General features: G+C 40.6%; 1 protein-coding gene across 7 annotated transcripts in view; it reads left to right on the forward strand.

The window, feature by feature from the left end:
- The first annotated feature begins 2,324 nt into the window (after nt 1–2,324).
- The window catches only part of LOC141799154 (myelin transcription factor 1-like), a 28,528-nt gene continuing 13,879 nt past the window's right edge, over nt 2,325–16,973 (forward strand). Inside the window, exons 1-7 of one of the 7 annotated variants that reach the window (XM_074681289.1) lie at nt 2,325–2,873; nt 5,570–5,658; nt 5,854–5,908; nt 9,330–9,372; nt 14,062–14,127; nt 14,229–14,458; nt 16,055–16,973. The exon at nt 16,055–16,973 is cut by the window's right edge and continues 236 nt beyond it. In XM_074681289.1, the coding sequence (XP_074537390.1) occupies nt 5,854–5,908; nt 9,330–9,372; nt 14,062–14,127; nt 14,229–14,458; nt 16,055–16,973 (1,313 nt within the window). In that variant the 5' untranslated portion in view covers nt 2,325–2,873; nt 5,570–5,658. Of the gene's footprint in view, nt 2,874–2,920; nt 2,958–3,063; nt 3,089–5,569; nt 5,659–5,853; nt 5,909–9,329; nt 9,373–14,061; nt 14,128–14,228; nt 14,459–16,054 lie in introns of those variants that run through there. The other 6 variants (XM_074681288.1, XM_074681290.1, XM_074681284.1 and 3 more) reach the window with 6 other exon arrangements.

Consider the following 16,973-nt stretch of genomic DNA (forward strand, 5'->3'; position numbering starts at 1 on the left):
ACCACCCTGGGGTTCAGCTGCATGGTACAAATATGAAATTGTATTATTTCAGTACAGAGACGGTGCATGTCTTGTGTGTGAACTGTGAATTAATGTGTCCGTCGTGGTATGGCCCAGTTCAGGCAGGAGGCATATACTTAACAATTCTATATTTGCCAGATGCTGGAGCAGTGATGTGTTAATTTAACAAAAAGCAGATGGAGTGAGACAGGAAGCTGTGCACTGACACCACCCAAAAATGCCCATTTTCTGTTTAAAATAATCATATTCTACATATTTAACAAGGTAAAGATATTTATCAACAGTTAGGTAGAGCTACAGTTTGAAACGTAACAACAAGCTAACTTTGTCAGTTTGTCGCATAGTTTAGTAGCTGGCTATATTTAGCTCTACTCACAGCCCGGTGCTCTGAGACGTGTCTGTAACGTGTAACGTTTGTGAATCCTGGTTCTGTCCTACCAGAGCTCATCTACCAACTCCAACCTCACCAAGCAGAGCTAACATAACCTCACTCTTCATTTTATTGATAGACTCTCAAGTTTGAACAGACCACTGCAGAATAACTGCTGACTTTGGGTTGGAGTCAACATTAGCACAAAGTTTAGCCAGTGTTTGAGCTGACACTCTTTCTCTCTCCTGTTTCTCTTTCTTCTGCCTTTCTGTCCTTTTTCTGTCTGATAGTTAGGTTCCAGTGTCAAAGGTCAAAGGTTTCTTTATTTATACCTTGCGGTAAATTTGGTTTGCAGGCAGGAACTCAGTAGTCCAGACAAGACACACAGATAAACAACAATACAACAATCAAATACAATATGTCCACCATCACTACAAAATAAATCACAGAAATTGTTTTGAGCAGAGGAAAAAATAGATCTCTCTTCTCTCTACTGAACTCTGCCAGCTGGCGTGGTGTTGTCATAAAGATTTCGGCATTCTGTAAATCAATCCAGTCCTGTCCGACCAAATGGGGAAGCTGAGAAATAGCATTTGGAAATAAGCTATGTTGAAGCTGATAGTCTTATTTTAAGTTGTGTATTACAATCGGGCATAGAACAGAAACTATTTCGAGGTTATTTGTAAAGTCCTCACAGTCCCTTTAATTTTTTATTTTGTTTCAATGATAGTTATTATTATTATTATTGTTGTGTTTATTATTATTATTATTATTATTATTATTATTATTATTATTATTATTATTATTATTATTGTCATTTATTTATTTAATTAATTATTTATGTAATTGGTTAAAGCTGTATCCTTTCAATCCTGTATTTTTAATACATACATAGCGAGTGCCCTGGTCGGGGCACCCCATTCGAAAATATCTGGACACACCCCTGCACGTCAGCGCAAATCTGTAAATCTGCAAATCTGCAGGTACGTTATGTTGCTTCGCTCATCAAAAGATAGATTTATGCTGAACAGAGGGTTCAACTCGTGGATTAGAGGGAGTTACAATGCAAAATGGGACTTAACTTTCCTCAGGTAAGAGTCAAACAACTCCCCAAGCATGCAACGCGTCTCTGTCTCTCTCCAGTTAAATTGATGTGGATCGCCCATCTGCGTCCCGTCTGCTTCTCCGCAGTCACAAACAGGATGAGCGCAGACGTTTGTCACAAAATACTCAAAGGGCGCGTAAAAATAGTAAAAGCCATTGTAGAAAGTTGTGCTGTACAAAGCCAGCACTGTGCCTGGACATATCGTTCGCTTCTAATCCCTCCAAGACCGACATGTTAGTCCGAGACCCATCAAGACCGGTCTCGAGACCAAGACCAGTCTTGAGAACTACAAGCCTAGTGTATGAACGGCCGGTTCTGCCCGACGACGGCCGCCGCTGTCGTGGGGGGTGCTGTTCGGTTCGGCTGTCACCAGTCGAACCGGCCGTCAGCAGACCGGCAGCACCGGCCGTTCTGGACTTCTCCAGAACGTCCAGATGGCCAGTCCGCCCCTGTACCTGAACCAGTAAGACTGGTGAGTCACCAGTCTTACTGTAAACGCTGCAGTATTAGGCCTTGGTGGTGTTGAGAGCCGACTTAACACAGTACAAGAAATAATTTATAAGTCTTTCTCCATTCACTGTCGTTATTAGAGAAGCTGTTGGGTAATGTTTCTATGTTCCGTAAGTATTTCCTGTCCTGTTTTCTCTATTTGTTCTTATTTTTAGACTGAAGAACTGTCTCCTGTTTCTATTGGCGAATTTTTGGTCACATGATCAAAGTTGAGCTCTCTGATTGGCTGCTGAGTTTATTTTTGAGATGAACTCAGTCTAAAGACATGAAATAAAGTGAACCTTCCACTGTGTTGGCGTGTTTTCCTTTTATCCTTGTGTCCAGTCTCCGTGTGTAAAACTTTCACTGCTTATGAATTCATGTTGATGTTCTTTTTGTTTCCAGGACATGCGGCTCCTTTTGCTCGTTTGAAGTTACTGAGAGTTTGTCGGAGCTGCTCTCCTCCTCCCTCTCTACCCTCCTCTGTCCCCTTCCATCCACCAGCTGCTGGAGGCGGCTCTTTGAATCCTGACACCGGATCCGCCTCCAACAGCAGCGGCAGCAGCCCACGGACCGGGCAGAGCTGCCGTGGGGTATCCAGCTCCATCCACCCCGGCCGGCTGCAGCTCCTCTGGTGTCCTGCAGGAGGCGGTGCAGCGGGGCTTCTGTCCATGGTGCTGAAGATTCGGCTGGCTCTGTCCGAGGTGCTGAGCGGGCTCTGTGGGTGCTGGACTCCATCTAAGGTTTCTGTCGGACCTACTCAGCCCACTCCTGCCTGGTTCCGGTCGTGTATCCCTGGATCGGGTCGCTGCAGGGGGTTAAAGTGAACCTTTCAGCCCGGAGATGTCGGATCGGAGGGGGAGGGGAGGGCAGTAGTCTGAGCGGAAGGTAAGGCTTTATGTCTCCGTGACAAAGAGCAGGACGCTCACTTCTCTCTCGGTATTTTCTGGACCCTCTTCTTCGGGCTTTTCGGTGGGTCTGCCTGAAGGCTGGAGGACGGGATGAGGCGGGGTGTGGGTTGTTGTTCCGCGGATGTCAGCGGGATTTCTGTCGGTGTTTTTTTTTCTTCTTCCTCCGCGGAGAATAATTCCTGCTCGGTGTGAGTGAGTGTACAGTCAGTTTATAAAGCCTGTTTTAGTCCCAGCAGCGGTTTCCTGCCCTCACATGAACAGCTGAGTGCTCCTCAGTCTGTTTGTGACTGTAACTGTGAGGCTCCTCCGCCGCTGGCCTTTGTATGTTTGTTGTTTTGTCACTGTGCCAGTTTTCAGAGAGGAGAAAGGCCTCGTCCTGGTAGCAGCCCGGCCTACATCTCTCCTGTCACCGACTCACAGCTATCTGAAAATGATCCTCCTGTTTTCCGTATTTGAGTCAAACGTTTGTGCTTTGCAAAGTTGAGTTGATTTTAGGTAGCTGTCGGTCCTCTATGGTTGGAGCAGAGTCGGTCTAAAGCGTTTGTTGGTCCAAAGTGTCAGCGGCTGCTCCCTCTGCTGTCAAACTGTCACGTACACATACCTCCGTACCCAGCAGCCCGGAGGAATCTCATCAGCTGTTCATCACTCTCATCCAGCACTTTGTGTCCTCACATTTGATCAGAAATGTACTTGCTCTACGATAGATTTAAAACTTCATACTGACACTTTTATAGTGTTTTTTTTATGTTAGACCCAGGTAGAGACTTGGGTTTCTGCCTCATTTAAAGAAAAATGAAGTTTATTTATCCTCCTGAATCCCAACAGTGCATTTTGTCCTCTGCAGAGAACATCACTTTCAAAGCTTCAACAAAAAAAAAACAAACAAAAAAAAATTAAAAAAAAAAAAAAAAAAAACAGTCTGCTAGGCTCAAACCTGCTGTGCTCTGTAGGGGACATCCTGGGCTTTCCAGTGATATCTGATTTGTCAGAGTTTATCCAATGGAATACAAGATCTGTCTTTTACAAACGGCCACCCAACCGACCCGAAAGAAAGTTATCAGATTTATGCAAATGCTTTTAAAGATAAATATTGGTTGTTCCCCTTAAACCAAAGTGTTTTTAGCTGTATTCTGAGACGTTTTGATGTCATACTTTATTTTTTTACTTGATTAAAACGTTTTTTTCCCCAGCGTCCTTCAAAGCGGACATGGGACCGAGATCTGTTTTTTTTATGTAAATTGCAGGGAACTTTAGGTGGCAGAATTGACCGTCAAGAACCCATCAGCACACACACACACACACACACACACACACACACACACACACACACACACACACACACACACACACACACACACACACACACACACACACACACACACACACACACATAAATACATATACATACGCACATACACATTCATACATAGCTCATAGCTCAATTGAAGTTAAGATTTAAGTTTTTAATGTCTTTGTTTTTTTCCAGATTAAATGACATGTATACACCTGGAAAAGGGGAGGGCGAACAGCTACAACTGTAACAAGCTAACTTTTAAAAATGATTTATGTTTTGTTTTAATCACAAAAAAACCTCCTGGTTCCTCCTTTAAAACTAGAACAAATGACAGAAGAAAGTCCATTTTTCAGTATGAGTCCCACTGTCCCCTGCATAGAATATCCAATTTAAAAAATTATAACAAAAATATGTTTATGGAGAAATATTATTGCAGCATGTTTTTAAATAAGACAACTACGTAATGCAGAAAAATCATGTATTTTTTCTTCTGGGTCTCAGGGGGTGAGGAAACGGTTTGCTTTGATGGAGAATGGCACATTATGATTCTGTATGGTTCAGTACAGCACATGAGACATGGCAATTCATGAAAGGCAAAGAACACGGCTTCAATATTTGAGTCACATTTCTCCATGTCAGATATTCCTATAGTAAATGTGAGAGTAACTCAGCCAAATGAATGTGATTTACCATGATTCATTGCAAAACAATACCACAGTTGCTGCATCCCGTGTGATGATTCAGGCGGTTATCTCCAGTCTAAGAATATGAAGCCAATACAATTCCTCCTGTGTCCACCAGAGGCTGGGTGCAGATCACTTAAAACCACAAACACACACTCGTTTAAATAAAAAGTCAATTTCAGACCAAAAATTGCCATATTTACTGCTCATTTCTCTACTAGCACACGCCGGCTGCAGTTTGTTTTTGTAATCACTTATTTTCAAGTGTGAAACTTTCTACATTCATATATTTAACAGATGGGTCATGTTTCTTTTCTTTGTTTAGCCCCAAAGTTTGCAGACACTAGAGGTCAAACTTTGTCCACAGGGGCCGACAAACCACAACAAACTGAGAGCTCCTCTCTAGAACTCAAACCTTATACATTTATAATGACAAGTTTTGAGTCGTAGACTTTGTGTTTTTATTGATCCACTATGACCCAGCAGAACTCTAAATCTGACATGCATCAATATTTACTCCTGAAATGCAGAGTGTTATCAAACATCTGCAGGTTTTCTGTGCCTGTAACATCTGATGAGCCTGATTTCAAACAGAAACTGGAGTGACTGCAGTGTTTCCACTCTTTATGAATGAGAGGCTCACAGAAGAAGCCTCCGTGTAAACCTAACTTTTGTTTTTCTCTTTGTTTCATCTAGAAAATGAGTTCAGAGGTCAGACACTGAGACACCAGTGGAACAGGGGAAAGAGAGCCAAACAACGAGAGAGGAAGAGCCACAGCATCAAAGTATCTATCTATCTATCTATCTATCTATCTATCTATCTATCTATCTATCTATCTATCTATCTCTCTATCTATCTATCTATCTATCTATCTATCTATCTATCTATCTATCTATCTATCTATCTATCTATCTATCTATCTATCTATCTATCTATCTATCTATCTCTCTGATGATACTCATGTCCCTGTGTTTCTTAGATGAGCCAAGACACAACAGAGACACGAACAAGAACCCGCTCTAAAGCCAACAGAGGTCAGCAAACACACACACACACACACACACACACACACACACACACACACACACACACACACACACACACACACACACACACACACACACACACACACACACACACACACACACACACACACTTCAGATCTGATTCAAAGTGATGCTGGTGTGTGTGACCTTTCTGTCGTGTATTTTTGGAACTCACTTTGGGGCAGAAATGAGCCGACCCTGAACCTCACACAGTGTTAGTCAGAGTTTTCAAAGCGAACAGGTCTGTGGACTTTGATTACGTCTGACTGATTCACTCATCTGTTTTTAGGCTTTTTTCCCAAAAAGCTCTAGATACTTAGATCAATTCCACAGACAGTTTTTTTTTCTTCCAGCAGAATGAAGCAGAGTTGAGTCATGACGGTAAATCAGCTCCAACATTTCTTTGATGCATCAAACTGAAGGTTTTAAGGAGATGAAATGTTTTTTGCTCATCTAGACGTCAGGTAGTTACTGAAGTCAGCGGGCTGCTGAAGCACGCTGTCCATCTCCTGATCTCTGAACAGTGTTCCCATGAGCAGAGTTCTTTTCTTCAGCTGAGAGATGAGGTGGAGAGAAGTTCACCCTTTCAAAATGAAAACACACCCCACACCTTTACCTGGGAGAATATGAAACACTGCTGTTTGATGTTCAAGCCCCTCATCAGCTGAATCCTGACCTGATGAGGGGCTTTTGCATGTGGAGTGATCCTCATACACTGCTAAGAACTGAAATCTTATTAAGTGATGTTGTCTTATTTTCAGCAGAAAATACATTTTTAGACTTAATCTGTGCCACATTTACCTGACAAGCCCAGAAAAATGTCTTGATTCAAGTTATTCAAAGAAAAAATGAGGTCTGGATTGCTGTAACAAGTTAAAAATCTGCCAATGGAACAAGGCAAAAGTCACTCATACAAAGACATTATACTCCTTTCAATTAAAATTTCCAGCCAATTACTTTTTCAAGCAATTCAGACCTCATTTGTGTGTTTAAACAACTTGAAAAAAGACATTTTTTGGATTGATCAGTTGAATGTAGCTTGTAACAAACATAATAAAATAATTTTTACTTAAAATGAGACAAAAACACTTGATAAGATTTAATTTTTTTTGCAGTGTACAGGGCTTAAGTAGAGTGACAAACATCTATTCTCCAAAGTCAGCACAGTGAGGTCAGCTAGGGGTCACAGTGTTTGGTAGAAGGGCAAAGCTTAATTTTACCCCCTTAAGCCCAAAGAATCCTCCAAAGGGATGTCTCTGCTCACTCCCTGCAGGACTCTGACTCATATCTAGAGGGCATATGGATATTAACTCATGTGCTTTATATCATGACACCCAGCAGAGCGTTGGACTCTGTAAAAACTGAAACCTAAGCTCAGGTTATGTCTTATTTCCACTAGAGATGATCTTATTAGACTTTCAGTTCCTCTCTGTGCATTTCTGAAAACTGTCAGTACAGACTGCAGCACCTGATTGATAACCTGCCAAAGAGTGTCACTTTCTCAAATTGTATGGTTTATTCCTCTTAGAGCAAGTCTTCATGTCAGTCAAGGAGTCACGGTGATGAACATCCTGACTCCACTGCTCATGAACAGGAGAGTCACATGGCTCAGTCATGTTTTCATTGTCACACAAATGTTAAAACAGTCAGAGCTTGGTGACATGAGCTGAAAACCAGCCCCATGGTGCTAACAGTCACTGTGGCACAGATGGTTTCCTCTTGTTGTGGAGTAGAAAGGATCCTCTTCAGCCCTGTGAGGCTGTCTTACTATCCTGTGTGTGATGTGCAGTAAACATGAGATATACTGGCAGGTCTTTACTGTAACATTTCCACACAGTGACCGTGCTGCAGTCTGAGTGTGAAACGTGAACAGTCCTTGTTCCTCCGTGAGCTTCCTGTCGGTGACAGCAGATTGTTTAGTGCTGAGTGACTGTCCATCACACACTCACCTCTTCTCCAGGCCACTGTGACGTCCTGACTGACCACATGGTCCACAGCTGGAAACCCTGACTTCATCAGGAATCTACCCCTGTGCTCTGCCTCATCTTCCTCTTCCCCTGTTTTGTCCCCTTTCTCCCCCATCCTCACCCCATCCTCCGCCATGCTGACTTTCCATTTCTGTCAGTGTTGCAGAAATCATACACACTCCTGCTCAGTTCATATAGACCCACTTACTGTCTGTAAACAGCAGAGGTGGAAAGAGTTCTAGAAATTTGTACTCAAGTACAAGTACTGTTACATTACTTCAATTGTACTCAATTAAAAGTAAATTGTACTCAGTTACTTCAGTAAAAGTAAAAAGTACTCTCCTGAAAACCTACTTAGAGGATGAATTCCTCTTTAAAGAGGTCTGTTTTATGACGTTGTCAGTAGCAGATATTCAGACTGATTTGAGGAGATGTTGATGTCAGAGTGCTGTCATGGTGCTGCTCAGTCTGTGATGTTTCCTCTGCAGAGATTATTAAAGTATCACACGTCATGTTCAAACATTACTTCATCCCGTCACTCTGATCAGCACTGAAGGAAAACATGTTTTTAAAAACTCCTTCAATCAGAGAAACAACTGGAGCTCATTTTTGATTGTTCAGCATCATATGAATGAGTGAATGAGCAGTAACTGCTTAAACTTTGCTGATATATTGCTGGATTAAGTCACAGGTGAAAATGAAATTGGATCATTGCAGAAAATCTATGTCTGTAAATATTCTGAATTCTGTAATCCATGTATCTGTGAAGAACACCAACGAAAAAAGTATTGGTGCATGCACACGCATACACGCTGTGTTTCCTCTAGAAAAAAAAAAGTTGCCGGTGTTGCAAAAAGTCAGTGACCAGTCATAATTTGCATCTGCTGCCGTTTGCATGATGCTCCAGTGGGTTTGAGAGTTTGGTAAAAGGAGAATATTTACATTAACATCTTAAACTATCTAAGGCATAAATGTCTAAAGATAGATCAGCTCATTGATTGATACAGAGAGTGAGATATCAATTCCCAACACACAGGCTTAATAACAGCTCATTCAACACCTCAGAAAATGATGGGAAGCTCTCAGGCTAACTGATGCATCTGGAGGCTGTCTCCTTTTCTCCCTCTGTACATGAAACATTCCTCCAGGTTCAGCCACGGGAACTTGTCTGGTACCAACTCTGTTGCGTTGGTAAATTACCTCCAGACACCTGTGCTTGCGGTGTTGGAGTTTTCCTTTCCATTTCAGAGATTAATATCCAGAAAGGTTTTCAGCTGATGTGGGTCACACTGTTTAGAGAACTCTGGGTAAAACCATCCGTTAGATATTCTTAGATTCTGAGATATTTGGCTGAGGCGTGTGTTCAGTTAATGACCTCAGGCCGTGCTCAGATGAGGCCTTCATCTCTGCATCTAATGATGAACCTGCTCTTTTTTTCACAGCCACCTCAGAACTTGCAGGACTAGACATGAAGCAGGATTTAAAGTGAGTCAACCTGAACCTCCACAGCTGGAGAAATGTGTTGAACATGGGGTTAAAGTCTGATCAAGTGTGTTTGTTTAGAGTGTTTGAAGCATGTTTGTTTAAAGTGTTTTTAAAGTGTGTTTGTTTAAAGTTTTTCTCAACTGCTTTGGTTCATTTCTCGGATCAGAATGAAAATCCTCAAAACTACTTGTTCAATCTTCACATCAAAAAAGCAGTTTCTCAGTTCTTTCAACAAGTTGCAAATGTTTTGGTACATTCATGCAAATGATTCTGTACAATTCTCTGCTGTTTCCTACATTATCAACTGCTTTTGTCATGTTGATCAAAATGGATTATCATGGGTCTCTGTTGAACAGTCTCCCCTCACAACATTTAGTCATGAGTTCATCACATAAGTCTTTACATACAAAAAGGTTGAACAAGTTATAAAATGTCGAGCATCTTTCCACATAATTCTATTAGACTTTTATTTCTAAATCTGTCTGGATTGGTAAATTGCTCCCAGGCCAATCTTGACTTTCTCTAACAAACTGAAATGTATCAGATCAACCATCAGATCAACCAATGATCAATCTGTTCACTGAAACAGCTCAAAGGTTCATCTCATAACCCATCACTTGGTAAGTCTGTATGTGTACGTTCCTCTGTACAGACAGTGGAAACACATTTCCTGTAAAGGACAATACAGATCTATCAGACTTATGGACCATGTTCACAATGTCAAGGATGCAACCAAAAGTTGGGAGAACAGCTGTGTTCTCATTCATTCAGACTTATTTTTTGACAGAGAAGATCTTTGTTGTGATGTGGATGATAATTTGTGACCCAGCATACAGGAAAATAAGGAGGTGTAGGAAGACTGCACTGACCTGTAATCCCCACAGCACTACATGAACAGTTTTCCCTAAAGAGACTGTTCTATGTTCATATTTCTACTTTTGTTTTTTCTTTGTGCTATGCAGCACCTTTTTCTCCTTCCTGTATCAATGATGAGGTCAGTCAACAAAGTACAGTACAAACTGAAAGAAAAAATATGAATTTTGTCCAGTCTCTTGTGATCAATTTACTACACACACTAAGATCTAACTTACAATTTTCAATAACTGTCATCAAAGCTTTAGGCATAGTTTACATCTTAACGTCCTTCCAGAGCACACTGTTATACTGACAACATGACTCAGCACTTTGACTGTCCTGTCCAAACACACTGACACATGGACTCTTCATTCTGATGCACTGACACGTTCACTGACACAGAAATTTACTTTTGAGGGATGAACTAAGGATTTTGAGAAAGAGACTGGCTTAAGCAGGTACTCCTTGGTGTTTGGCTATTTGTACAAACTGTTTCAAGAAATGCACTTCCTGTTTTTCAAATGGCGAGGATGATTCGAGAAATCAAATCAAAGCAACTGAGAAAAAATGTAAAGTGTGTTTAAAGTGTATGTTTAAAATGTGTATAAAGTGTGTTAAGAGTGTGATTAAAGTGTGTGGTTGAAGTGTGTTTAAACTTTGTTCAAGTATGCTTGTTTAAGGTGTGTTTCACATGTGTTTGTTCAAAATGTGTTTGTTTGAAAGTGTGTTTAACAGTGTGTTTAAAGTATTTCTTTAAAGTTTGCTTGTTTAAGGTGTGTTTCATGTGTGTTTGTTTAAAGTGTGTTAAAAGTATGTTTAAAGTGTGTTTGGTCGAAGTGTGTTTGGTTGAAGTGTGTTTGGTTGAAGTGTGTTTGGTTGAAGTGTGTTTGGTTGAAGTGTGTTTAAACTTTGTGCAAAGAGTGCTTGTTTGAGGTGTGTTTGTTTTAAGTGTGTTTGTTTAAAGTACGTTTGAAGTTTAAGTTTAAAGTGTATTTAAAGTATTAGCTTAAAGTGTGTTTTCACTTTGTTCAAAGTGTGCTTGTTTAAGGTGTGTTTGTTTAAAGTGTGTTTGTCAAAGTGTGTTAAAAGTGTGTTTCAAGTGTGTTTCAAGTGTATGTTTAAAATGTGTGAAGTGTTTGTTTATATTGTGTTTGGTTAAAGTGTGTTTTAACTTTGTTCAAAGTGTGCTTGTTTAAGGTGTGTTTGTTTAAAGTGTGTTTCTAGTTTATTTGTTTAAAGTATTTTAAAAGTGTGTTTGTTTCAAGTGTTTTTAGAGTGGGTTTGGTATAGTGTGTTTGATTGAAGTGTGTTCGTTTAAAGTGTATTTTAAGTGTGTTTGTTTAAAGTGTGTTTGTTTAAAGTGTGTTCGTTTAAAGTGTGTTTTGAGTGTGTTTGTTTGAAAGTGTGTTTGAAGTGTGTCTAAAGTGTGTTTAAAGTGTGTTTAAAGTGTGTTTGGTTGAGTATGTTAGGTTGAATGTGTTTGGTTAAAGTATGTTTTGACTTTGTTCGAAGCGTGCTTGTTTAACGTGTGTTCGTTTAAACTGTTTTCAAGTGTGTTTGTTTGAAAGTGTGTTTGAAGTGTGTTTGAAAGTGTGTTTGAAAGTGTGTTTGAAGTGTGTTTTAAGTGTGTTTAAAGTGTGTTTAAAGTGTTTTTCTAGTTTATTTGTTTAAAGTATTTTAAAAGTGTGTTTGTTTCAAGTGTTTTTAGAGTGGGTTTGGTATAGTGTGTTTGATTGAAGTGTGTTCGTTTAAAGTGTATTTTAAGTGTGTTTGTTTAAAGTGTGTTTGTTTAAAGTGTGTTCGTTTAAAGTGTGTTTTGAGTGTGTTTGTTTGAAAGTGTGTTTGAAGTGTGTCTAAAGTGTGTTTAAAGTGTGTTTAAAGTGTGTTTGGTTGAGTATGTTAGGTTGAATGTGTTTGGTTAAAGTATGTTTTGACTTTGTTCGAAGCGTGCTTGTTTAACGTGTGTTCGTTTAAACTGTTTTCAAGTGTGTTTGTTTGAAAGTGTGTTTGAAGTGTGTTTGAAAGTGTGTTTGAAAGTGTGTTTGAAGTGTGTTTTAAGTGTGTTTAAAGTGTGTTTAAAGTGTTTTTCTAGTTTATTTGTTTAAAGTATTTTAAAAGTGTGTTTGTTTCAAGTATTTTTAGAGTGGGTTTGGTAAAGTGTGTTTGATTAAAGTGTGTTTGATTAAAGTGTGTTTGGTTGAAGTGTGTTTAAACTTTGTTCAAAGTGTGTTTGTTTAAAGTGTGTTTGTTTATAGTGTGTTTGTTTATAGTGTGTTTGTTTAAAGTGTTTGTTTAAAGTGTGTTTTTAGTGTGTTAAAAGTGTGTTGAAAGTGTGCTTGTTTAAGGTGTGTTTCACATGTGTTCCTTTATAGTGTGTTTAAAGTGTGTTTAAAGTGTGTTTAAAGTGTGTTTGCTTGAGGTGTGTTTGGTTGAAGTGTTTTAAAAACGTGGTTCAAAGTGTGCTTGTTTGATGTGTGTTTTATAAAAGTGATTTTGGTTAAAACTTGTTTGTTTAAAAGTAATTTGTTTAAAGTGTGTATAAAGTGTGGTTATAAAGGTTTTTTAAAGTGTGTTTTTAAGTGTGTTTGGTTGAGGTGTGTTTGTTTGAGTGTGTTTGTTTGAGTGTGTTTGTTTGAGTGTGTTTGGTTGAGGTGTGTTTGTTTGAGTGTGTTTGGTTGGAGTGTGTTTGTTTGAGTGTGTTTGGTTGAGGTGTGTTTGTTTGAGTGTGTTTGGTTGAGGTGTGTTTGTTTGAGTGTGTTTGGGTACGTGTGTTTGGTTGAGGTGTGTTTGTTTGAGTGAATTGGTTGAGGTGTGTTTGTTTGAGTGTGTTTGGTTAAGTGTGTTTGGTTGGAGTGTGTTTGTTTGAGTGTGTTTGGTTAAGTGTGTTTGGTTGGAGTGTGTTTGTTTGAGTGTGTTTGGTTGAGGTGTGTTTGTTTGAGTGTGTTTGGTTGAGGTGTGTTTGTTTGAGTGTGTTTGGGTACGTGTGTTTGGTTGAGGTGTGTTTGTTTGAGTGAATTGGTTGAGGTGTGTTTGTTTGAGTGTGTTTGGTTAAGTGTGTTTGGTTGGAGTGTGTTTGTTTGAGTGTGTTTGGTTAAGTGTGTTAGGTTCGAGTGTGTATAAACTTTTTTCAAAGTGTGCTTGTTTATGGTGTGTTTGTTTTAAGTGTGTTTGTCAAAGTGTGTTGAAAGTGTGTTTCAAGTTTATTTGTTCAAAAGTGTGTTTATTTAAAGTGTTTTTGTAGTGTTTGTCTAAAGTGTTTTTTAAGTGTGTTTGTTTGAAAGTGTGTTTGAAGTGTGTCTAAAGTGTGTTTTAAGTGTGTTTAAAGTGTGTTTGGTTGAGTATGTTAGGTTGAATGTGTTTGGTTAAAGTATGTTTTGACTTTGTTAGAAGCGTGCTTGTTTAACGTGTGTTCGTTTAAACTGTTTTCAAGTGTGTTTGTTTGAAAGTGTGTTTGAAGTGTGTTTTAAGTGTGTTTAAAGTGTGTTTAAAGTGTGTTAGAAATGTGTTTAAAGTGTGCTTGATTGAGTATGTTAGGTTGAATGTGTTTGGTTTAAGTATGTTTTGACTTTGTTCGAAGCGTGCTTGTTTAAGGTGTGTTCGATTTAAGTGTGTTTGTCAAGGTGTGTTTAAAGTGTGTTTCAAAGTTATTTGTTTAAAGTGTTTTAAAAGTGTGTTTGTTTAAAGTGTTTTTGTAGTGTTTGTTTCAACTTTGTTCAAAGTTTGTTCGTCTAAAGTGTGTTTGAAGTGTGTTTTTTTTAAGTGTTTGTTTAAAATGTGCATAAAGTGTGTTTTATTGGAGTGAGGACCTCATTCTGTGGTGCTGTGTGTCAGCAGCAGCTGCCCCACCCCTGGATGTGACGGCAAAGGTCATGTGAGTGGACGTTACTCGCGGCACAGAAGGTAAACGTCTGGAGCTGAGGATTAGCTGCTTCATGTTAGCTTGTTTGGGTGTCTGTGCATTAACACCAACACTCCTCCTGCTCTTTTCCTGCTCTCCACAGTGCTCTAGGATGCCCTCTTGTGAAGAAAAGAAAGCTCGAGGAGGCGGAGGCCGAGGAGAACCAGACTGCTCCCAAAAGGAGAAACCAACCAGGGAAGCAGGCTGCAGATGAAGGCCTCAATGCAGAGAGTGATGCAGCAGAGGAGGAGCAGAAAGAGGAGGAGGATGAAGACGGAGACATGAAGGAGAAGAAGAAAAACAAAACGAGAGGACAGGTGGAGCAGACTGAAAGTGAGTGAAACTAGAACTGTGGAATGAAAAGATCTTTGCAGTGAAGGAGGTCAGATGTTCAGGCAGCTCTGCAGCTACGATCTACAAACTTAGAGAAAAGCTTCATTTTCTGTCCACTCCTTATCCTCATGGGTCAGATACACTCCTCTCCAGTCCTGTATTAGTAGAGCTCAGATCTCAGCAGCAAAATGTTCTTTATGCTCTCCTTTAACAATTTTTTTATCCATCAAATGATTCAGGTCCCAGGTTTTGGCCTGATGGATCCTAAATTAAGACTTCCATCTGGATTCTTCCAGCCAATAGAACTGAAGCCACATGTGATATTCCAACCAAAAACTGACACAAACATACACTGACAAGTGACTATCTGCAGTTTCTCATTCAGAGCCCAGCTAAATGTGACACACAGGGCTGGCTAAGATATTGAAGAAGCTGACCGATGAGAACAGTGCAGCTGGTCTGGATGGCTTACTTTCAGAGACTCCAGTTCCAGCTCAGTTTAGGAGGTTGGTGGAGCAGAAAATAATCATCTTTTTTTTCCTCTGTGCTGTACTGTTTTTGGAGCTGTTACATAAAGGTGACATCACACACCTGCAGCCTCCTGCCTCAGACAGCACCGCTGATCCTCAAAATCCTCATGTTGTCTCATGTTGTCTCATGTTGTCTCATGTTGCCTCATGTTGTCTCATGTTGTCTCATGTTGTCTCATGTTGTCTCATGTTGTCTCATGCTGTCCCATGTCTCATACAGTTGTCTAAAGTTGCCACAGATTGTCTTGTACTGTCATAAGTTGTCATAAGTCATATGTTGTCTCATGTTGACCTAAGATGCCTCATGTTGTCTCATGCCTCCCTATCATGTTGTCTAATGTCTGTCTGTCTAATGTTTTATCATACTTCTATTTCATACTGTCTCAAATTGTCTCATGCCTCTCTCTCATATAGTCTCAAGTCTTTCTGTCTCATGTTGTCTAATGTTGTCTCATGCCTCTCTGTCTAATGTTGTCTCATGTTGTCTAATGTTGTCTCATGCCTCTCGGTCTCATGTTGTCTCATGTTGTCTAATGTCTCTCTGTCTTATGTCATCTTATATTGTCTAATGCCTCTCTGTCTCATGTTGTCTCATGTTGTCTAATGCATCTCCGTCTCATGTTGTCTTATGTTGGGTAATGTCTCGTGTTGTCTTATGTCGTCTAATGTCTCTCTGTCTCATGTTGCCTCTCTCTCATATTGTCCTCAAATGTCTCTCTGCCACATGTTGTCTCATGGCTCTTTCATATTGTCTCATGTAGTCTCACGTTTTTCTGTTTTATGTCTGTCTCTTGTCTATCTCATGTCGTCTCATGTTGTTTAGAGAAAGATGACTGTGGTCCAGAAAAGTTAAACAAGCACTAACTTGCACCACTGCTCTGTAAACAACTGAAAAGTGTTGTTGAGGATTAATTTTTTGCAAACTGTGAAGACATTAATTTGAGAAATCAACCTATGAAGAGGGATTCACTCTGATAGAATCAGAAACTTCAGGCTGCGTGCAGCTGTGGCTTCTCAAAAGCGAACATTAGCATCAACAACATCCTTCTGTTCTTTGTTTCCACAGCAGACTCCTCACAGGGGACCACAGACAACCCAGAGCACACAGAAACCGGGACCTGTTCTCCAATTCAAGACGAGAAGAGTGAGAGCATGCCGTCAGAAAATGAGAACATGACAGAGAACAAAGCTGAGGGAGAAAAACAGAGCGAGGAAGAGAAGCCGGTGATCCTGGCCCAAGATCTTCATCAGGAGGACGAGGAAACCAGGGAGGTGGAGGAGGTGGTTGTAGACCAGCAGGTGATGGAGAACCAGCCGCCACAGGCTGAAGAAGAGAGAGAGGTTACAGAGCTGAAAGAGGCAGAGGATGAAGAGGAGGAGGAGGAGGAAGCAGCTGAGGAAGAAGAAGAAGAAGAAGAAAAAGTGGAAGAAGAGCAGCGAGAACAGAGAGGGATCATGCTGGAAGAGCGACAGATGATGAGCCAGGAAAACTCAGATCACCAGTACTCCAGCGGAGACTACAAGCACCAGGCCAAAGAACTGACAGAGAAACAGAGCCAGAGGGACGAGCCGGAAGATGAAGAGGAGGAGGAAGAGGATGAGCAGGAGGAGCAAGAAGTTGAAGAAGAAGAAGAGAGAGATGAGAGGGAGGTCCATCAAGAGGTGGACACTCTCTACACTTTAAGTCCACACACTCAGGGTTCCGAAGCCGAGGATTCAATACGAGAGGAGAAGGTCAGCACCCCCATGACAGAGGAAGAGGAGGAGGATGACGAGCAGGAGGGGGAAAGGGAGGAGGAGGAGGAGGAGGATGAGCGGCAGGGGGAGGAGGAAGGTGAGGTGCTGGTGGAGGAGGAAGAGGAGGACAGAGAGTCCAGTAAAGGCTCCCCGACGACAGTGGTGATAGAAGTCCGCTCCGAGGAGGACGATGATGAAGAGGATGAAGAGGAGGAGGAAGAGGACGAAGAAGAGGACGAAGAGGAGGA

The sequence above is a fragment of the Halichoeres trimaculatus genome, unplaced genomic scaffold (genome assembly GCF_033239565.1).
Source record: "Halichoeres trimaculatus isolate MK-OKI-2021-1 unplaced genomic scaffold, fHalTri1.1 fHalTri1_scaffold_11, whole genome shotgun sequence".
NCBI classification, from domain to species: Eukaryota; Metazoa; Chordata; class Actinopteri; order Labriformes; family Labridae; genus Halichoeres; species Halichoeres trimaculatus.